General features: G+C 49.5%; 2 protein-coding genes across 4 annotated transcripts in view; one reads left to right on the forward strand and one right to left on the reverse strand.

Moving 5' to 3' along the window:
• LOC129737193 (quinone oxidoreductase-like protein 2) lies at positions 1-5915 on the reverse strand. The gene is given in 10 exon segments (XM_055724949.1): positions 1-69; positions 730-851; positions 854-947; positions 2187-2241; positions 2790-2841; positions 2844-2884; positions 3194-3258; positions 4433-4503; positions 4506-4536; positions 5790-5915. Coding segments are annotated over 10 exon segments (726 nt in total).
• An 11748-nt stretch (positions 5916-17663) lies between these two features.
• The window catches only part of RASAL2 (RAS protein activator like 2), a 187978-nt gene continuing 183560 nt past the window's right edge, over positions 17664-22081 (forward strand). For 2 of the 3 annotated variants that reach the window (XM_055724689.1, XM_055724690.1), the window contains exon 1: positions 17665-17898. In XM_055724689.1, the coding sequence (XP_055580664.1) occupies positions 17736-17898 (163 nt within the window). In that variant the 5' untranslated portion in view covers positions 17665-17735. Of the gene's footprint in view, positions 17899-22081 lie in introns of all 3 variants that reach the window. The other variant, XM_055724688.1, reaches the window with a different exon arrangement.

The raw sequence follows: 22081 nt of genomic DNA on the forward strand, positions 1-22081 counted from the left end.
TTACTTCTGGGAGGTGATGATATTTTCTGTCACCCTGTGCTGGAGCACTTGGTTGAAGGCTTCATCGACCTGCAAATCCAAAGCCACGAGCATTTATGGTGACGGCCATGAGGGCAGGAAGGCGCAGAATGAGGATGTGTGGGAGAAATCTGCATCTGGGTCTGGGCTTTCCATCCCTGGGATCCACAGCTGGGACTGCAATAACTCATACTTCTGGGTATTCTTCTGCCTTACGTCCCTGAATGTGCTGGATGGTGGCTATGTAAATATTTCTGAGGAGCTGAGCCATTGCTTAAGGATTAAAATACCATCAAATGAGAAAAATGTTTTGAACACCTTCAGAGGTGCTCAGGGGGGAAATGCAAATGAAGGCACACCAGGATCCGCTAATCCACTTCTAAAATATTATCCAGCACGTTATTCTTTAAGAACACAAACTCTTTGGTATGGGAGTGAGCAGTTTTTACATGACTTTGCTATTGAGCACATCGCAATTCTGGCCTTGCAGTACTGAACCGGGAGTTCACGCCTCCCTGGCTCAAACCCAGTGAAAGAAGATTAAAAAGGGTGAGGGGAAAATGGGATTTCTTGATTTAATATTTTTGTGTCTTAGAGAAGCAGGACTCTGGAGGCTTCTGTGCCAGAGTCTAACTGCACACAAAAACCTGTTTCTACCTACAGAAGAAGAGCTTTGCTAAAATAATCCTGAGGAATCTGCTTCATGCTTACCTCTTCTAGTTTGAAGATTGCTCCAACGGTGGTGGGGGGGTGGATATTTCCCTCCTGGCAACACTGACAAATGGAGGAGATAGAGGAAAAAATGGGGAAATCATCTTCCTGGTATGGACTCAGTATGCTCTCGTGGCAGATGTGTTCTTTAGAAGAAGCAGATTCCTGGGAACTGAGGGGATTTTTCCTCTGGCAAAATCCTGCCCTCCCACACCAACCTGCAGGGAGAGGGAGGAAAGCCACCTCTAGTCTGGCTCTTGCACCTGGTCTTGAGGCAGTACTTGCACCCTGAGGAGGGCTGAACTGCTGCGGATGCTGAGCTTTCAGGTATGAAAAGCTCTGGTCTGGAGTGTTGTACTTTGGCATCAGTTGTCAAAGAGCATACTTAAAAACCTAAACAAAAAAAAGTAACAAGGCAAAGCCCTATCCCACCCACACCCCCTCTGTGTGCACAGGGAGCTTAAGCACAGATGTTGCATCTGGACCCTAGAACAGCCTTCCCTGTGCTGCAGCTCTGCACACAGCGCCCAACAGGTTCACTTAACCTTCCCCCATGGGGCAGCAAAACCTTCAAACAGGTCAACAGCATCACCTGCGTTCACAGGGGTTTGGCATAAGGCAGGGCTTTCATTTCAGTGCAACTTTGCAGAGCTGGCTTGAAGATGTCCCTGCTGATGGCCTCAACAGCCACGTCACTGCTCTGCTGCCTGTAAGCATCTTCACCTCCTCTGTCTGCTCCAGCTGTGGTTCTGCCATGGCTTGTGCTGCTTTTCAGGGCCAGCTCATACTTGGGGTCACTTCCAGCTGCTGCTACCACCTGAGACCAAAGGAAAACCCACCACCTCGTGTAAAAGCTGCTCTTCTCAGGGAAGCACAGAGCATCTTGGGCTGGAGGTATGATTCTTTTTTTGTTTATTTATAGCAAATGGGAAGCTGGAGCCGGTGACCCAGCTCTTCCTCCGTATGTGTTTAAAATGTGTATATGTACATGGCACAGCAGAAAAAAGTTGTTGATTTCTGAAAGGGACGATATGTTTCCAGGCCACAAGAATCCCTCCCGCCATCAAGGATGTGCTGGGTACCACAGCTATCTGAGGGGTACCTCTCTGGAAAAAAGGTCCCCTCCCCACCTCAGGTGAACCCAGGAGGCTGGCTCTGCCCCAGCCCAAAGCTCTGATGTAGCAAAGTGAAATCATCTGCTAAGCAAGCATCTGCATTTGCTGGCTGACTTTACAAGCAGAAGTACATTAACTCCAGGCTGTAGAGAAAATGTCACTGCTGTACTCTTCAGACAGACCGTGTAATTGCCTCTGCTGTGGGGCGGGGGGAGGAGGATTGCATGAATCGAGGTGTAGACGTGATTTCTGCAGGCTGCCCCCACCTCTGCTGTTGTCTCTCTGTGTGGACATCAGGAAGTTGCTTAACCTCTATGGTTTTGTCTAGTGATGCTTCTATACTTGAGGAGCAGGAACTCTGCATTTCAGCCAGTTCCTCCAAACTGGAGCTGCTGCCCTAGAGCCGCATCAGGAGACACGCACTTGGACAGCAGGCTGGTCTTCGGTGAGACAGCTATGCCATGTCACCTGCTCGGGACACTTCCCAGCTGGGGAACGGGGAATTAATTCACCACTGCATGTGGCCTGTGGTGTATAAAGTCTCTCAGCAATGAACAGGTTCACCAGGAATGTCAAATTCTTTGAAGAAAGTTCATGTTGAACAATTTTAAAGCTTGTGCTGTATCTGGGGGGGGTTTAGTTTGAGTTGCTTTTCCTGCAACCCCTGGCAATTTAATGCTGTTGAAATTCAACAGGTTGGGGCTGCTGAACATTTCTCCCGCTGGCTACATCCCACCTGGATGCTGTGCAATCCTCACCTCCATGGGATCTGCACGCTTCTCCCCTGCTTAGAGTGAGGGAAAATCAAGGCACAAACCTGAAATGACCTGCCCCAGCTTATACAGAGGTGTGCAGAAGAGACAAGATGACACAACGTTTTGACAGCTGAAATGCCCAGGTTTGGGGTTATGCTTCACATGCTGCCTCTGAGCTGCTGTCACTTACCCCAGCCGAAGCCGTGCCCTATGATCAAGAGCCAGCGAGGCTGTGCCATAGGTGGCAATGCCACCGCATCCTCAGGGATCTGCCACCACATCTGCCTACAAAGACCCGCAAAAAGACTAATCCCAAGGAAGGATGGGGCTGAAGCTCTGCCGAACTGTACCCGTGGCGAGGCATTGTGGGGGCTTGGTATGTGAAAATATCTGCTTTAACAGTTTTTGCATCTTTTAACAGCCCACTATTTGGGAAAACTCGCCTCAAGCATCCCACTCTGCCAGCGGTGCCAGAGGAAGGGGGAAAAGTAATCGGAGGGTTGTGAGGCAGCAGCTCTGGCAGAACTAAAGCCCTGAACAAAGAGACAAAAAATCTTTTGCGATTTTGGAAAACAAATGCTCTGTATCCTTAACTTCTGATCAATGACACACTCTGCCACCATAGCTTTAGTGCCAGTCACACCAATTAATCTGTATCCCTGCTAAAAAAAACAACCACCCAACCCTTTTTGGATGTGCGTCAGGAGAGAAATTGTATGGTCCTGCTGCTCTCTCCGAATTAAATATTTGATTTTCCTGCATTTTCTGGAAGAACCGTGAACAGCTCAAGCTGTGTCTAATAACAGTCCACTTAGCAACTGCATTAACTGCATGTATTTACCCCCTTCATCTTTTGGACGTGATTTCTCACGCAGAGCTTTTGCTCTCTCCACCTGGCAGGGCTCAGCACCCCGGACTCCCAGCCACAGCCCCAGTGCAGAGGACAACCTCCATGGCGCACCTCTGGATCTCCATCCACAGCGGATGTGAGGGACCATGAGGCTGTTCCTAAATTCTTACATTCCTGCATTTTTTTTTTTACTCCCTCTCTCCCTTGCCTGCACATGGGCAGGTCCCTGGCCTGGGGAAGCTCTCGGCAGCAAAGCACTGGGTGGGCAGAAGATGGCAGCATCAGCCCAGCAGACAGCAACCGCCCGCTCAATTAGGTGTGGGTTTATTTTAATTGATAATACCAGTATGTTTTTGCAGAGGAAAGGAGATATTTTCACGCCTTTGGACTTCAGGGTTGTGATCAAGGCACAGGACACAGCGCTCCTGGACTGGAAAATTTTTAGTCTTAGTGCATGAAGCATCACCCATGCACCGAAAGATGCAGGGGCTTGGGGGCCAGCGGGTTTTTTTGCAAGGGGCAAGGACATGCCTTGAGCAGGGGAACAGCCCCTGTGTCTGCTGCCAGGGTGGCATGTGTGCCCAGGGACAGGCTGGCACCCCTGCCCACGGTGCCAGGGTGCCTCGTGCTTATGCAAGTTATTGCAGCACTGAGCAGCTCTGCACTTAGGACAGAAGAACCCAGCCCTGCCCAAATCTTCCTATGCTCTGGTTTTCTCAGCTTTCAGGCAAGTTTAATATTTACTGCAGCTCTCCTCAGACTAGCGTGAGTGCTCTTTGCAGGCTACCTTGAAAATGCAAAATGTTTTACACTGAGTATCTTCAGGGAGGATGTTCAAATGTGGTGGTCTCGTTGGCTCTAAGAAGGTGCTGTAAGTGCACCCCTGCTTCACCTGCAGTGACCTTTCCTTCCCAGCTCTTAACCCAGCGAGAACTTCATACTTCAGTTTTAGTTACTCTACACTTTCTGCACAGATCAGTCACCTTCTCACCAGGAGTGAAAGGAAGAACATGGTTTTCCTGATGCAGTCCCTGGCAGGCCAAGATAGCTGTTAATTTAGCCCCCAGTAATGGACACCCACAGGGAGCTGCAAAAGAGAAGGGGGCAAACGTTAACTCCCATCCCATAGCAGCAGAAGCGTTTTAGAGGCGCTGCTCTGAGTTTGCAGCAAAGGCTGAATAACCAAATCCTGGTTTCTCCAGCTGCCACGCTGACCTGTCCCATCTCTCAGAGGCACCGATGCTCTCCATAAGTTACAGTCTCAAGCAGGTGAAACTGGGGACAGTGACTGGTTTTGTGCTGGCTGTGTGGATTCCCCCCTGAGATGTTGTCCCACGGGACCTGATGGAAAATGGACAGCATGTATTGAGGAGCAGCTATTGTGCTGCGACCGTTGTGTGCTATGCTTCAGTTGAGGATGTTCATTCTTTCTGTCTATGTTGATTATTACAGGAGACATCAGTGGATTTTTTTATCTCCTTGGTGCACGTACATGAGGCCCTGTGGGTTTTAAGTGTGTCATCCCTTTTCCCCAGCACAAATAACTGGGGGAGGGGGGGAGCCCAACAATTTTTCAAACTTTCTCTTTCAAGGACGTGGCAAATATGTACTGAACACCCTACCACCATGGTGGGGCTGTATGCTGGGGTGGGCTGGCAGACAGTGGAGGTCAGATCTGAACACCACCCTGCCTTGCAGCCTGGGTTTAACTTTCCCCTTTCCTTCTATACCTTTTGCAACCTGCATATAACCTTTGTCTGTTTGTATGTCCTGTCCTTAGCCTGCTTCACTGGAGATCTTCCAGCTCTGCTGCTGATTCTCTGTCTGGAGATGTTGGACACGTCACTTGTGTACATTCAGGGTCCACACTTGTAAATGGGAGGCAAAGACCCTCCTTGTAAAGAGCCAGGAGAGGGGACACTATTGTTCTTGCTAATGCAGCGTTAAGAGGCTGATTTGAAAGCAGGGCTTACGCTGCTGTAAGGTGTTGCCCGAATACAAAAAAGGGGCAGCCCCTTGTGCTGTGAAGAGTTTCAGGGCAGAGGGGGCTGGAGGTACTGTCCAATTCCCAGAGCTGGGCTTTCTCCAGTGCATGAAGCTGGTGGCCTCTGCGCTGGCAGTAGTGATTGCAGAGGGGACAAGGACAGCAGGAAAGATCCAAAGAGAAGAGGGTGCTGAAGCAGATGATGAAGGAAGCAGAGGAACAACAGATCCTGGAGCTGAGAGCAGGGCAGGTACAAGCTCCCCTGAGGAACGTGACTTGACTTCTCCAATACAGGGGTATTAGATTATTTTCGGGGATTCATCAAATGCCACAAGCCTTTCCAGCAGGCACTGTACCTGGTGGGGCTGCAGAGGAGGGGATGGAACATCCTGCTTGACCAGGGGCTTTGTCAGCTTGGTGCACAGTGTGGCTTGGTAGCCCTGAGCACCTCTTCTCCAGGAGGTTTGTTCCTGGATACCCATCCTGAAACGCAAGAGCCTGCAGGAGGCAAAACTGTCCCATCTTCTCACCAGGTATGACTTAATAGCATACAGCCCTCCCACCGAAAGCCAAGGAGGATTTCAGGGATGCTCCAGCAAGGTGGTGTGGGAACGAAGATCTCCAGTGCTGGGCTTGTGAGGAAGCGAAGGAAGCCCTGCCCTGGGGCTGAGCTGCCCCTCAGGAGGCAGTGGGTGCTGAAGGGGAGAGAGGAATGGATGGGGGAAAAAAGAAAAGGTGGCTCAGGACCTGCCAGCCCCCTCCCCATGCCCCATCTCACCTGGGGAGGCAGCAGGGTGGCCCCACAGCGCGGCTCCCCGGGTACAGCCACCTATGTGCCTGTGGCTGCGCGTCCCCCAGGGACTGGGCACTGAGTGCCCACTGATGCTTTCAATATTGGGTCAATATTGAAATATCTAAGTAGATCTTTGCAGCTCTGGTGAGCCACACTGGTGGAAAATGTTGCAGAGGAGCATCTTGCATCCCTGAAGGCTTGATTTTTTGCAGTGAGAGAGTGTGCCTTTGCAGGAGCACATGGTGGTTCCCAGCAGCTATAAACAGCTGTGTGTTGCCATCGCAGCGTGTCATCTCACAGGTTTTCCAGATGGGGAAACCAAACATGCATGGGCCACGAGTTGAGTCAAAGCTCACAAGAGCCAGGGGATGGGAAACCCTGATCTGCTGACTCTCCATCCCATGGTTTAACCACAAGCTCATCCTTTTCCCCTGGGTAATCTCCTGCTTTGGAGCTGCTCTGCCATTTGTACATGATTTTCAGAGAAAACAGTGTGCTGCTTGGGCTGAAATATCTTGTAATAACTCCCTGTCCGGAAGGCGGATGGGAATGCATGTGAGGGAGGGAGTTGTGAGATGATAAATTTGGGTCTGGAGAAATCAGTGTGGCTATTTGTTACAGTTGTGGTGCAAAGAGGAAGACCGCAGTGTGTCTAGCAGTCACTGGTCCACACAGCAGTTACCTTGCGAAGGCAGAGGGTTGTGCTGTGCCACACGCACCATGTGGCTGTCCAGCCCATGCCATGGCACGGGGTAAACTTTGCTGGCTAATCATACCAGAGGCAGCTCCTGCTTGGCACCGGTGATCACACCACCTGCGTGTCCTTGTCTTTACCTTAAAGTGAAGCAGCATGTTTGCATGTGACCACCCATTTTTTTCTGGGCATTTGGGATGAGGAACAGAGGGGGTTTCTTCTAATAAAATCCTGCAAGAGCTCTTAAGACCAAAGCATGACAGGACTGATGATGGATGGGATCTGTGCAGGGCACCGTCTCAGAGGTCCAGCTGATGCTGCACAACACAGAGTGCCCTCCATCTGAATGGGCATGAGATTTTCACTATCCCCTTTTTCCTTCTAGGATTAGCTCCAATAACTGGTGTTTAATAGTTTAGGAAGACAGTGCTTTTCGTAAGCTTTTCATGGGGTCATGACCACTAGCCCTGGTGTGTTGTGGTGACGTGAAGAAGAAAGCAAGCTCAGGCTGAACGCTGGTACCATTTTCAGAAACGCTGGGGCACGTTGTTACAAGACATCATATACAGCCTGGATAGGAGTCCTATGAAAGGATCGCGCACTGGCTTTTCTCTGGGGTAAATGGATTTTAAAATATCAGCTGTGGTCATAGAAGATATGGCGCTGAGGCTACACCCTTCCATGGACAGTACAGAGGATGGAGGAATAATATCCTACGTGTCTCCCAGATACTCAGTGTTTCTCAGGCAAAAATTTGCACTTGAGCTCAGGGAGCCCTAAACATTTTGAACTGTACCCACAGAGGTGACTGGGCATTGCACATCTGGAGAGCGGAGGCTTGCGGGAGCGTTAGCCGTGGTTTGGGAGCTCAGGCTCCTGAAATTAGAGCTGTATATCTGCAGGGCAGTCACAGCGTGGGTGCTTCTATGCCTTGTCCTTTGCATCTGCTCTTCCTGGGTATCAGCCCTTACCTGTGAGATTAAATGGACAACCTGAAAAGCCTTTTGCTGCAATTTGCCAAAGGGAATCTGTCAGCTCATTTCATCCATCAAATAAGCATACGTCCATTCGTAATCGCTTCTTGTCTCTGCCGTATGGGGCTGGTTAAAAAATGGGCACAGCCATGAAGTGTTACTGTTACAGTATTACCTGGGCAGAGAAACAGTCGCTGCATCCCTCCCGTAAACAACGGAAGGTTTCATGTTAATGTACTTGCTATAAAGGCAGATGCAATCAAATGAAATGTATGTGGATGGCTGTGCCCCTGCCCAGGATGACTGTCTGGGGGACAGACCAGTGTTTCTTGGTTTAGCACTGTAGGAAACGTAATGGTCAGCGCTGCCTTTTCCTCCTTGACGCAGTTTAGATGCAATTCAGATGAATCCCTCGTGGAACCCTCCTGGCTTCTGCTGAACTACAACACAGATGGGTCTGGCTCGTTGCATGCAGCAAAAGCCGCTTAATTAGAGCAGCAGCTCAATTTATTTGTTTTGGATCATCTTTATTAGCCATCACTTAAGCTTGTAATTAAGGGCAGAATAGGGATTGTAAAAATGGTATCATTCCACGCTGCTTGCCTCCTCCCTGTGTTGCAGCTGCTGAGCATTGCTCCTGGCTGCTCAGCACCTTCAAGGATCTCTCCCCCCTGTATGGATGGCACCGCTGTCATCTGCACTCCAAATGCATGCTTTATTCCTGGAAAAGTGGAAATGAAATGGCAGTATTTTTTTTTCCTGGGACACTTTTAATTGACTGAGGTAGTACATCTGATGCCCCAAATGCCACACAGGCACAGCAGCAGGTACGGCTGCTGGAGGGATGTTGCTGTGCCTCTCTATGGAATAAATAGCCAAGTACTGACACCCAGCAGAAGAGAACACCAAAATCCTTGCAGAGCCTGGCAGGCAAAACAAAGGCAGAGGGACTGAGCCTGGACCTTCTCAGGAGAGAACACAGCACATCAAAGCACAATGTAGCACAAAGCTACATCATTGCTCTGACTGTGGCTGTTGCCATTGTCATGTGGTTATAAACTTGTGTTCAGTGGAGGCAGGTCTGTTTGGGTGTTTCTTCTCAAGTGCCCAAGATGTTTTTATGGTTTTCAGTCTGCCTCTGTACCACTTCAATGTCCTGAATCTTCTCCTTGCGACCCTAAATCCTGGTTGCACTCTGGGCTGAAGGGCTGCTGTGACCCTCACCACACAGCCATTTTCCACCACAAGGCAATTCTTGCTCTGAGACTCAGATTTTTTTATTACCCAACTCTGAGATTCCTACATTTTACGTTAAATGCAGCTTGAACCTGGACAATCATGGGCACGTAGCTTTAGTGATCTCTGCATTTTTAACAGGGACAGTCTACCACAACTACGCCGATATCTTATTCATGTCACCATGATGCCTAGTTGTGGACCAGGACCCACCATGGCCATCAACCCTATGGGGCAGGCTCTGCTCCCAGGAGGTTCACAGGTGACAGGCAGGGATGCATCCCCATCCCAGCATCTTTTGCAGGTGCCATCCCTGCAGGAGACAGGGCTGGACTTAGCTTTGAGAGCTGGCAGCTACAGTTACTACTTCCATGTGGTCTACGAGGAAATTCCCCAAACTGGCATCCAGCCCCTGTGAAACCACGAGCCGCTACCGTTTGTGGTGCAAGGTAACGTGCATCAACTGTCTGGGTCTGCTCACAGGGGAGAAAGCTGGACGGTGTATCTGTATGTGAGCTGTTATAAAACGGCTGCCTTGTGCTCTGGAGCAGTGTTTTTTCCTTTACTTATTCAGACATCTAAAGAAACAATAGCTTAGAGAATTGGGAGAGGAAAGGAGGGGAGCTGATACGTTTTGCTCCTCCTTTCTTCTGAAATGTCAGCATCTTCAAGTGCTCTTGATCAGTTCTGCTTTGGTGGATGCTGCCACCACCGCCGTGCTCGGCTTCGATGATAAACACTGCAGGGCAGCATGGGGGACACCACAGCAGTATTTTTAATGAAGTACATCTCCAGGCTACACCAAACGAAGCTATTTGTGTCCTGGTACAGCCTTTGTTTGCAAACAACAGCCTCTCTAGGTAACCACACAACAGAGCATAAGTGCCTATTCATTTGCATCTGTCTCCACTCACAAGAGCAAAGGAAAGGAGCCCATCTGTTTGGTGGGTTATATATAATATATAACATAGTATAAAGAAGCTGGATAAATTAATAATATAGGCAGCCCTGAAAAAGAAGCCTGTGTTCATAAAGATGTAGATAAAACTAGCGATTATTTTCTCGAAGTTCATGCCAAGTCATGCAACCTGCAGTCTGACAAGAAAAATAGGGACAAATAAATCATTCTTTCCTTGTTGGCCTCGCTTCTTGCCCAAAGATAAAACCGAGACCTTTTTGGCTGAGTACAGTCCAGCAAATGTACCCTTTCACTGACCCCATGGCCATCCCACAGCCTCCTCTGCACTGACTCATCACAGCATCTGCTGTCGTCACCCCCCCAATGTCCCGGGGACCAGCTTTAGCACAAAAAAAGGACCAGTTCAAAGGCTATGTTCTTAAATGCCAGTCTGTGCTCCCTGTAGATGATCCAATTCAAGAAGAGAAAAGCCGGCAGGTTTGTCACAGTCTTGCCTTTGCTTGTTAGAGTCAGTTGGAGAGTTTTACAGATCTGTTCTGAAGGTTGCTGGAGGCTGATTATTTTGTTTTAAAGTAGGGGCAGCAGCAGACAGGCAGCCGCTCTTAAAAAGAGAAATTAAAATAAAAATAAAATGTGTGTCATTTGGGCTTTACAGCCAGCTGACTGCTTTTGACAAGCTGAAGGATTTTTTTTTATTATTTTTTTTTTTTTTGCGTCTGGATATTCCTGACCTGCAAGGCGAGGGGACATGTTGCCAGAGCAGAAGATCTGAGCATCTCCAGCAGACAGAGAGGAACCTCTACCTTCTCTCCAGGGGCTCTGCACCGACTTGTGAGTGCCTTTGATCAGACTTCAGGTACCCTGGCAAGGCCACATCCAGCCATTCCTCAGGTTTTGTGTCCAAACCTCACACCCCAGGGCCCAAAGCAAAGATATCCCAAATCAGAACTTCATATTGCAGCACCAGCCTTTCCCCACTCCCCTCCTCCCCAGATCCTGGGGGAGGGGAAGAAAAGGTCAGTGCTGCACATGCTTTCACATTTGCTTTTTATAAAGGGAATGGGACAGAGGCAGATTTCGCTGTAAGAGCATCCTGTTGGAGGATAAGATGCTGCTAGTCTCCTTTGCATAGTTTTGCTCGGGGTGAGAGAACATTTCTCAGCAATTAGACAGAAATTGGCCAGTTTAGCGTGCTTCTGACACAGTTTGCAAAAGTACTCAATGTGCTGCAAAGGAACTGTCTTAAATAAGAAAAAAAATAAAATGTTTCCCAAGCAGAAAAGTCATGGAAGGGAAGAGCTCACATGGTCAAGCTTCCACCCCAAAGTGTCCACAGAATCACCAGGGTTTATATTTGGACCATGTTCTCCCAAGACTGTGCCAAATTTCCTTCCTCAAGAGTTGTTCCTCAAGGATGGTGTTTTGGGAAGGGTGCACATTTCTGCCTGGTTGATGGTTCAGGCAGGAGTGGCCCTTTCTGCTGCATTCAGATGGATTACCTAGCGCATATGAAAATTAGACCCGAGCTGAGTAAACAAATATTGATGTACCCAACCTCAGGTCACTGCCGAGAACAGTATTTTGAAGTGGTATATTGAAGGGGCGGGTTCCCATCAGACAGTACAAATGCAGGGTGAAATTCAATCCTGCTCCAGGGAGTTTGCAACCTCAGTACGATCAATAGTCGCATCTGGAAAACGCTGGTCTCATTTGGGTTACAAAAATCTTTGTGTCCAAGGGGCTCCTCCTTTCGTAGCTGTGTATCAGAAAATCATTAATAACCAGTCCAGATCTCCTGAAATGAGGAGAGGGAGTGATGCTAAAGTAGCTGTGTTTTGGGGGCACGCAGGGCTAGAAGTAGATTGGGATGGGAGGAGAGGAACAGCCCATTTGAGGGAAAAGCAGGGCAGTGGGTAGACTTTCTCGAGATGATTAATGCCGACCTACATGCCATCGTTATTCAGGAGATGAGCGTTCATTTTATACAGCGACTTGCGCTGCTGAACGTGCGGTCTGGTAATTTTCCAGGTACTCAACCATTTGACTTGAGGGGTTTTTAAACATGCTGAATGAGATGTGATGTCTTGTGAGCACTGGAGTGGAGGCAGCAGAGCGGATTCTTCCCACCGTGGTGAATTAAGTAGGACATGCTGTCCTCCCAAGCGGAGTCTCTGACTCTCCCATGTCTCTGCAGGGTCACAGTTTGTTTGTTAACAACGTGTAGAGAAAAGGTAGGGCCAGTTGGTTGCTTCTCAATGGTCTGGATTTTCCTCTGAAATCACAATGTGGATTTCAGAGGAAAATTCAGGCTATCAAGGCCGGCTTATTCAGACCGATGAGGTTAGCTGATCGCAGGCCTGATCCTCACCCAGCAAAATCTCCGGGATTACTGAGCAAACTGCTACTATTTTCCCGATCAGCTGGGTTTTCCTCATTTTCTCTCCACCAGGATGGAAGGACAGGAGCAGCCCCAACCATCAAGGCACATTGTCACCAGCCCGGCAGACAGCGAGCGCCACGTGTTGAGAGGACAAGTTCTCACAAGTCCCCATTTTTAGGCCGGGTTCCTGTTTCACGTGGCAGCAGGCTGGCCTCAGCCCCCCGCCCGCCCCAACCGAGCGGGACACGGCAGCTTGAAAGGGGCTGTCGAGTGAAGAACAGCTGAGAGCTACAACGATCCTGGCTGTGTATAAATAGAGACAGAGCTGTTATCCTGATGAAACGAGACCAGATGTTTCTCTGAAATCCCTCTTCCCCGCTAGTGAAAATTATAGTTTAGTTACAACAGGGCTAAGCAGGCAGCAAAATATTTTAGACCTACTAATGTTGGGAAGTCAAAGGAAACACCGGAGAAGGAAAATGCCTCGCTGGGGCAGGGGGTTCCAGGGCAGCCACCCTGCGATGCTGCAGGGATGGATCGAGCACGGTTGGGGTGGGTGCGAGCTGGAAGAGCCCCTCGCTGCCTTTGTTCTATTTTTCTGCTTCCTATCTCGGCATTAATGGCCCGAGTTTAAAGCCCATGCTGCGGCCGCTTTTGTGAGGTAGAAATTCAGTGTCAGCATATGTATCCTGGAGGCAGTTGGCAGGAGATGAAGGAGGGACGGCAGCAGCAGTTATAACTGGGCCTTGGCTCTTTAATATTTAACTTTCCCCAGTGCTGGGTTTTTTTAATCAGTTTGCGCATTATCTGCCATCCCTGTTCAAAGAAGGTTTTAGCACGGAGATTTCAGCGCTTAATCCCAGGGGCACGGAAAGCGGAAGAGTCTCTCTGAAGGTTTCAGGGCTCAATCTGGCCTCAATTACACCAGCCTAAATCAGCAAAGAGTGGCCACGGTGGACTTCAATGGGACCGCAGCAGGCTGGAGGTAACAAAATTAGGGGTCAGTCGTGTATGCGGCCAGGAGGTGCCTCTGGTCCCTGAGGTTCCATCCATAGGGAGTCACCAGGAGGATGTAAGCATTGCCGGGCTGGCTCAGAATAAACGTTCACCTTGGGCAATAACCAGTGCCTGGCCGTGGCCAGCTGCAGATGCTTAGGAAGGGATATCGGAAGAGGGAGAGGATAAAGTGATCCTTCCTCCAGCATACCCTCCCGGCTCCCAGTAATCAGCAGTTGAGAGACTTCCTGAGCCGGAGGTTGCATGAATTTGTGTAATCCTTTTTTTTTTGAATTCATTTATACTTTTGGCCTCCATGACATCCTGTGGCAATAAGTTCCACAATGTAATTATGTGTTGTGTGAAAAAGTATTTCCTTTTGCTTGCTTTAGACCCGGCTCCTGAACGTTTCTCTCCGTGCTCCTTTGCTCCGGCGTTGTGAGGAACAGGGTCCCCACCAGACCTCTTGGACCTCTTCAGACTTCTCAGTCTTCGCTTGCTCCGAGGTTTTCTTCTTCCAGACTGGAGTCTCTTCATTTTTCTAGTCTTTCCTCCTCATACGGTATCTATACCATCACTTCACTGCCTTCACCACCCTCCTCCATGTCCTCTCATTTTATTATTGCCTTTTGTTGAGATAAGATCACTGAAGTGAGACTTACTCACTCCGGAAGATGCAAATTCATTCTCCTGGAAGAAGGTCAGCTCAAAAGCTTTATTTTCTCAAGTCAGACTGACATGGTTCCATTTGTTCTACAACACATGCAGTCTTCGGCTTAGTGGAAATACACTTGTCTTCAAACACTTTGATTTAACCTCTTCTGAGCAAACCTCCAGCCCTAATTTAACCACGTGGGTTAACGTGATAGCCACGAGCAGATCAACGAATGGGGCTGTTTTACACGAATGGAATTTCATGCATGGGCTTACATTACTGCTTATTTACACCTGCACAAATCTCCTGTGCCCTACTGGCGGAGAAGACCCCAGCCAGAACAGCTGAGCTGATGAGCAGCCTGAAACTCAGAAGTCTCTGATTTCCAGGACATCTTTATTTATAAAATCTGTCTATTTTTGCTACTGTCATGCCTGCAAAACCAGCCTTCCTATTTTAGTCATCTCTGCTCTTTATTATTGTTTATATTCACCAAACCCCACAAATAAAGGCAGAAGAATGGATTTTGTTCTCTGCTACCATGTGTATTTCAGAAACCTCACTATCCAGTCATTCCAGACCTTGCTGTTAGGATGGCTTGATCATACTTGCAGATACAACCGGTCCTCGCTTGATGGGAACCAGTTGCTGGTCTCTTGCGCCGCTCCTGAGTAATTGTCATCCCAGGATTGTGTGGCAGCTTTTTAAAACTCCACTCTTCCCCTTTTGGCAGTAGCTTAGCAGCCACATCCTTCCCTCGCAACATGCCAGCTCCGCTTCTCCTCAAAGCAGCTCCATCCCCCTTTCCCCCTGCAGCTGCTTGTGCAAGCTCCCTGCAGCTGCAGCAGGTGAAGATCCCAGACTTGGGTGAGGGATGGAGAAGTCTCTGGGAGGCTGCGGGGAGAGTAGGAGGGGAAAACTTTGAAGAGTTTATTGGATTGTGGCCACTAAATGATAAACTTGGAGAATACGTATGTTGTATTATCAGCACCAGTGGGAACGAGCAGCAGAAAGAGTGTAGGAGGGAAAAATTGGGTTTCCTACTGCTTTGCAGTATTATTATGGCAATTTATGCAGAAGTCTGCTCTGGAAGGAGTAGCCCACATACCCTTAGCTCGCAGTCCTTTGGAAACCATGATGCAGAGCATGTTTTGGGGTGTGAAGGAGTCAGGAGAGGTTACTGGGTGCCCCAGCTGTGCTGCTTCCATGCAGAACTGTGTAGAATCACCCCGTGCCGGTCACAGTGGTGGAGGGACAAATCCTTACCAGATTTCAGCCTGGTTTAACTCTTCTTGGTTATAGGGGTAATTTTAAAATCCTTATTTCCCAAAGAACTGAGGCTGACACCATCAAGCTCACAGAATCTCTGTTTTGCCCTGATCCTGTGTCCCACCTCCTGCAACCTAAGGAAGCACGGAACTTGCTGGTGTGTTTCCAACAAAACAAACAGAGGGATAAAGGCCCAAGAGCAAACTAAGTCCTTGCAAGAAGAATGAAAACTGGCATCAAGGTAACGCAGAGAGATCCCACAAGCCTCACCACTGAGGGTCCCCGCCCTCCGCTAGACACCAGGCAGTCCAGGCCAGGCTGAGGTATGGATCTGTAGGAAACTGGGCTACACCAGCTCCGCCAATCACAAAACAACTGAACATTTTGAAGAAGGAGGTTTCTTTGTTTTTGCACTCAGCTTGGAAATCACAGCAGGGTGCATAGTCCCACCATACAATGAAAAAACTGCAACACAAACTCATCCTGTTTCAGAAAACAGGGCTCCCAACTGGGTAGAGAATGACCCAGTTGTAGGGCAAGATTCAGGTCAAGCTCTCAGTCAAGCATGAGAGAGAAACCCACAGGAAATGAGGTTTCATCAATTAATCATAGGGCTGGCAGGACTTTTTTTTTCTCTGTTGAAATGGTTAATACATCTTCCATCACAGATGCGACTGTACCAGTGTGAGAGTACTCCAACCTGGTTGGATCAGGAGGGCTCTGTTCACTGCTACTTTGCAAGTCCTCAGCTCCCAAGAGGAACTTTTGGGAATTCCCAAGACAAACCTTCAGTTTTTGGCAGAGCTGCAGGGCTTAGAGTTAAGACTTTTCAGAGGAAAGTTACTGCTCTTCAACAGAGCTGCAGTAACTCGCTGTGTGGACCCTCTTTTTCTGTTGTAGCACAAAATAAAACAAGGTGACAGGGCACGGTTAGAAAGTGGAGGAGCCGTACCTAGTTTAAAGCAGCTTTATGGCAGCGTAACTGCTATAGCTCCACGCTAATGCAACAGCTATTGCAATAAAGACAAATTGTTAGCCCCTTTGTACTGATGCAGAAGTTGTGTACGGAGATGAGTCCCTTGGACACAGCCCCTGCTAAGGAAGATAATCACTGAATCTGCACACTGGGATGAATTTACCCAGATCGTGTTGATCACGGACAGGCACAAACTCAGACCAAGAGATTACAGGGAAGAACCCAGATTAAGCTGAGCCCTTTGACCACCCTCCCTGAAAATTCAAGTTACAATACTGCGATTTAAAAAGCGTTGTGGGATGCACACTATATTCACAGGTATTTTATTCTGGATTTTTAAAGAACGTGTACCTTAAAGCACTGGGAGCTTCACCAAAAAAAAAAACCAAAACCCAAACAACCAAAAAACCCAGAAAATTAAAAGCTGGTGTACTCGGGGAGATCAGTAAATGGACATTCAGAAAAAAGCAACCTGCAAGTCGCCTAAATGAAATGGATTTAATCCAGCCCGCCGTCCTTTCTCTCCGGCACATAGCCTTCCCGTGTCCCTGAAAGAGACGGACTGTGTAAGCGCATGAAAGATTTACCAGCCCGCACCAGGCATGCTCCGAGGTGCAAACGCTGACAGAAGGGCTGAAGCGGGGGAACCCCCCACCTCACGCTGCTTTCCGGGGTACAGCCGCCCCCCCCCAAGCCCTGCGAGGCGGCCGGCAGGTCGAAGGGCCGCAGCCCTGCGGCGCCCGCGGCTCGGCCCCCGCTGGCTCCCCCCGCCTGCGCGCACGGCCGGCTCGCTCCCGCCAGCCTTCTCCCGCCCCCCCGGGCCCGCCGGGCAGGGGAAGCCGGGCGGCGGCTGCTGCAGCGCCGGTGGGGCCGGGCCTGAGGGGACCCCCCCGCCGAGGGCCGTTTTGAACCCCCTCGGGGCGCGCCGCGGGAAGCCCGGCCGTAGCGAAGCGGTTCTGGGCAGGAGGCGGGCGCCGCAGGGCTGCAGCCGAGCCGCCGCTGCCCGCCATCCTCCGCCGCCCCCTCTCCCTCAGGGCAGGGGCGGTGGGGGTGTGTGTCCCGGCTCGCTGCCTCGGCGGGCGATTACTCTGGCCTGGCCGAGCCCCGCCGTCCACCGCTGCCCCGTCCGCGCGGGCGCTCGGCCCGCCACTGCTCGCGCCTGCTCGCCCGGGATGCCGCCGGCGCTGAGGGCGCGGTGGAGCCGCCGCCGCCGCCGGGCGCTGGAGCGGGTGGGCAGCGGCCGCCGCCTCCTCCCGCGCTGACGCAGGGGGCGGGGGGCCGGGAGGCGGGGAAGGGCGGGGAGGGGCGGGAGGGATGGAGGCGCGCCGCGGCGCGCACTGAGGTGAAGCGAGGCGCGGCGCGGCCGGGGCGCAGCGCGGGTGGCGGCGGCGCCGGGTGCCCCCCCTCAGCATGGAGGCGCCCCCCGCAGCGGCGGCCGAGCCGGCGGCCTGGGCGGCCGAGGCGTTCGCCGAGCCGGAGCTGGGCTCGGAGGAGCTGGAGGCGGCGGGCGGCGCGCTGGACCGCGTCCTGCTGGAGTCGGTCTGCCAGCAGCAGGGCTGGGTCCGCGTCTACGGTAAGGGGGCGCCGGGGGGGGCGGGCCCGGGCCCCCGGGCAGGGCCGGGCCGGGCCGGGGGGGGGTGCGGCCCGCGGCCCGTTGCCGGCTGCGGTGGCAGGTTGGAAGTGGGGAGCGGCGGAAAACTTCCTGGCCCTAACTTCTTTCTCTTTTTTTTTTTTTTTTTTTTTTTCTTCCCCACTGCCGAAGCTCCCGGCTCCTTCCCCGCCCCTCTCGCGGTGCCGGATCCCGGGGCTCCGCCGCAGCCCGCGCCGTGCCCGCGGCGGACCCGTTCCCGCCGGTGCCCCGGCCAGGCAGCCCGCCCCGCTGAGCCGCCGCCGGAGCCGGCACCCGCGGGGGGCGGCGGGAGCAGCCGGGCATCCGCACCCGAACCTTTTGTGTCGCCGGGAGTCAAGTACAGGATGCGGGTGCACGCCGGGCTGAGCGCTCGCCGCCTGCCAGCGCCGGCTCTGATTAGTATTAATGAGGGACTGAAGGCCTGGGAGGCACTGATACGGTGGGTCCCGTCGCCCCAGACTTGCTGGTGGGAGTTAAATTGGCACCTTTATTATTTATGAAAAAGACTGTCTTCGGCAGTCTGGCCGGCGTACAGGACCCAGTGCTGTTTCCCCTTCTTTCCCAAACTCTCCCTGGTATGTAACCTTTTAAAACTAGCTTGATTTATGTGACCGGGCCTCTGGTTTGTTGAGGCTCCCAGCTGAAATGCAGTCAGGCTTAATCTCTCCATCAGCACCTAAATAGTGGAAATTCTGTTTTATCTTTTCCTTGTCTTTCCCTCTTGTTTGTCTTGGTAATCTAACGATAATTACTCCCACGTTTCAGAGTGAAGATCGCTGCAGACAGTGTCTTGTGTTCCCTCCTGTAACAAATTTGACGGTCCATCCTTGAAAAGGCAGCAGTTGTGTTTGCAGGGGCAGTTACTCATGTTACCATTGCCTAATACGATGGAGAGAGAACCTGTAAAAACACTTTCTTTTATCGGTACTTTTTTACATCAGATCCTGTCGTGCTGCTGGTTGTCCCTGTCGTCTTCCTCCCCTGCCCTGAACCCCAGGGAGGTTCTCCAGGTTTTCCCTGGCCTGTACAACTAGAAGCAAATGCTCTCAGTTACCCCTATCATTGATCTGTTACTGGTTGCATTGTTCCTGAAACACAGATGACATAAATAAGTTATCTACACCAACTCTGCCGGGTTTCTCGGCTGATGGCAGTTAATTATTGTGAGTACCACCAGCATTAGCCTTTGCATGTATCAGATGAGGAAGATCAAGCTGCAGGTTTTCTGGAGAGCACAGTCTGTGCAAAGACCTTTGTGTTTATTTTGGAAGCTTGAAAAGCTGGTGCAGTGGGACGAGGTTGTCTGTCTGCTTTCTGTCTGGTGCATCAGTGAGCAAAGTTATACTTAGCGCAATTAATTGTAATAGAAGTTTGGGATTTTTAGTAGTTTCCACCGTGTCTACCTTGCTGCTTCTTTGTGGCTTGCTTTTGTTAATCTCGGCCTAATGCTGAGACTCTAAAATGCAGCTTTCTAAAAAAAAAAAAAAAATTCTCTCTGTTGTCAGGGGAAGCTCCTAAGAGAGCAGATTGCCTTCAAATTGTTTGTTTGTTTAGAATACTTACCAAAGGTAAAATGAGACTGTACTTAAGAAGAGGACGTCTGGCACCAGCCTATCTGATTGTTACCCAAGGTTATATCTTGTATGAGTGGAAGCAGGAATGCGGTTTCAAAATTAGCCACAGCAAAAAACATTGCTTGTTGATAAAGTCACATGTTGTGCTGTGTTTGTAGCCTGATGCTAACATGTAGATAAATGGAAAAAAAATTCCCTGTGACAGGGCAGCTAGCTCACAGGCTATAAAAATCAGCATAGACTTTAAGCATGTAAAAATACATCTCGTAGCCCAAGGACAATAACTAATTATTCCTAGTCTGTGTTTAAAAACAACTCATTATCTCTCTCCCTCATAAAGAATCTGATATGTTAGTGTCTTTTCTTCTTCCCTATGAAATAGCAATCGGATTAGCTAGTATTTGTTTATTTCCTCCTGCTTATTAGCCTTTTTTTCTTGCATGAACACATCTGGAGAAGTTTGTGGACAATGAATCAAGCTGAAACTGTGCCATGTTTGTGCACAACTAAATATGGGTTACAAACCGATGAGTGACAAGTGTTATTTATAGGATTAAAAGTAAAGCCTTGCACAGTTGTTTGAGGAACCACAGCAGCACAGGGAAAGAAAACGGGAGCAGAAAGCTTAGCCTTATTGTCTGTATTGTCTGATAAACAATGAGAACACTAACACTAATTATTTCACCATGAATGGCTGGGGGAGGGAAGGAATATCTAGCATATGAAAAGTGGCAAAGCATTTTTCTAGCGTGGCAAGAAATGCAGCTTTTGATGTCATGTCGTTTCTTTTCCATGTGCCTTGCTGCGTTGCAGAGTTGTTCTAAATGAAAGGTGACTGTCTGAAAAGTGGCTCAGGGAGTGGAATCGCTCATTTTAAAGAAAGGAGTTCAGCAGTCGCTTAAAGACGGCTGTTTTTCTGTGCATCTCTCTTACACGGTGGTGCGCCATCCACTCTGTCTTTATCTAAGGAGTTAATTATTGGCATGAGGGGTGCTGGTCCGGTTGCGGAGCCAGTAAAACTTTGTAAGCACAGAGAAAAGAATTTAGTAGTAAAGTACCATCATTACTGGTCTCTGTGGCTTGCCAGCAGTATGACAGTGATGTGAATACAGTAGGACTTTACAATGTCTGGGATGTGATTTCAGTGTGACACTGAGGTCTTGTCTGACTTCACTACGAGATCTAAATCATAGTCTGGCTATTTTTGCATTTCCTGCGTTAGCTGCAGTAGTTGAAGTCTAGCTTTTTCATTCTGCGTTTTGGAGGTTCAGCAGCTTCTAGTTAAGGGAATTAGCAAGGACATTATCAAACCGTGGAAATACAGTTTCCTTACTGAAGGACAGAGTTTGTAACATAAGCAGTTTCCTCTAACCTGATGTTTGAATAGTGAAGGGGAACAGTAAATTTGCTTGTCAGAGTGATAGGTTTAATTGCTTCTGAAACATGAATCATGTGACTGTTGTTAGATGATGTTTCCAAGAACTAGTTTTGACACACATCTAATGTTTCTGTAAAATACCGTATCAACATGTGTTCTGGATGATGGCTTTCTTTCAGATTGATGGCGTGTGTGTAATGGGTAGGAGGGAAGAGGTGGCTTGCCTGGATTAATACTGTGATTTTTTTTTTTTTTCTGTGTACAAGGGATAACTGACTGTTGAAAGCATCCACCAATGTTTCAAGGTCTTTTTCTCTGCTCTTTGAAACAGACTTTGGGAGGAGGAGGAGGCAGGGGAATAACTGCATTTACAGCATTCTCAGTGCTATCTGTGAAAACAGAGCAATTATATTGCTTGGTGTGGTTGACTGAACATTCATGGATTTTGTAGCAATGAATTATAAAGCCAGAATCGCAGCATTGTTGTGAAGTGTTGCATGTGATGGGGACAGGATTGGATTTTGCCTGACTTAGAGTCTGTGTCTAAACAGGTTGTAAACTTCTGTAACAGAAGTTGTCAATTTAGTCTCTAATGTGCATGCTCTAAGCTCAGGGCAAACGCTTGTGCTAAAATTTCAGAATGGGAATTGCTCAAATATGTAGAAAATAGCATGGGGAAGAGTGTTCTTGAATGTTCATCCTGCAAATAGACGTTGTTGCTCTGGGCCTTATCTGGACTAGGAAATGTCTTTCTCTTTTAGCAGTGGTGCTAAAAGATGATAGCAGTTGTATGAACGTGAGCGCAGGTCGGACATGGACATTTTCATCACCTTGTTCTCTAATCCTCTGAGCAGTTTGGAGACATTCCTCGCTGCCAGAATGAGCCTCCTCATCCCTTCTTTCCTGGCAGAAAGAGAAGGCTCTTCAAACACAGGCTTGAAGGGCTCCATGTTTTTTCATGGGTATTGATCTACAGGCAGAGCTTCGCTGGCTCTGACTGCAGAAAAAGCCCTAGACCCAGTGCAACCAGACAGAAACGTCTCTTGGCTGCCTCAGACCTGAGTTCCAGGCTTTTAAGTATTGGCCCTCAGAAAATATTAGACTCATGCTCAAGACTGAAGCCACAGCAACGCACAGTGTCATGTGGAGATTAAAAAATAGCTGTGGCTCGAGC

The sequence above is a fragment of the Falco cherrug genome, chromosome 12 (genome assembly GCF_023634085.1).
Source record: "Falco cherrug isolate bFalChe1 chromosome 12, bFalChe1.pri, whole genome shotgun sequence".
In the NCBI taxonomy this organism is placed as follows: domain Eukaryota; kingdom Metazoa; phylum Chordata; class Aves; order Falconiformes; family Falconidae; genus Falco; species Falco cherrug.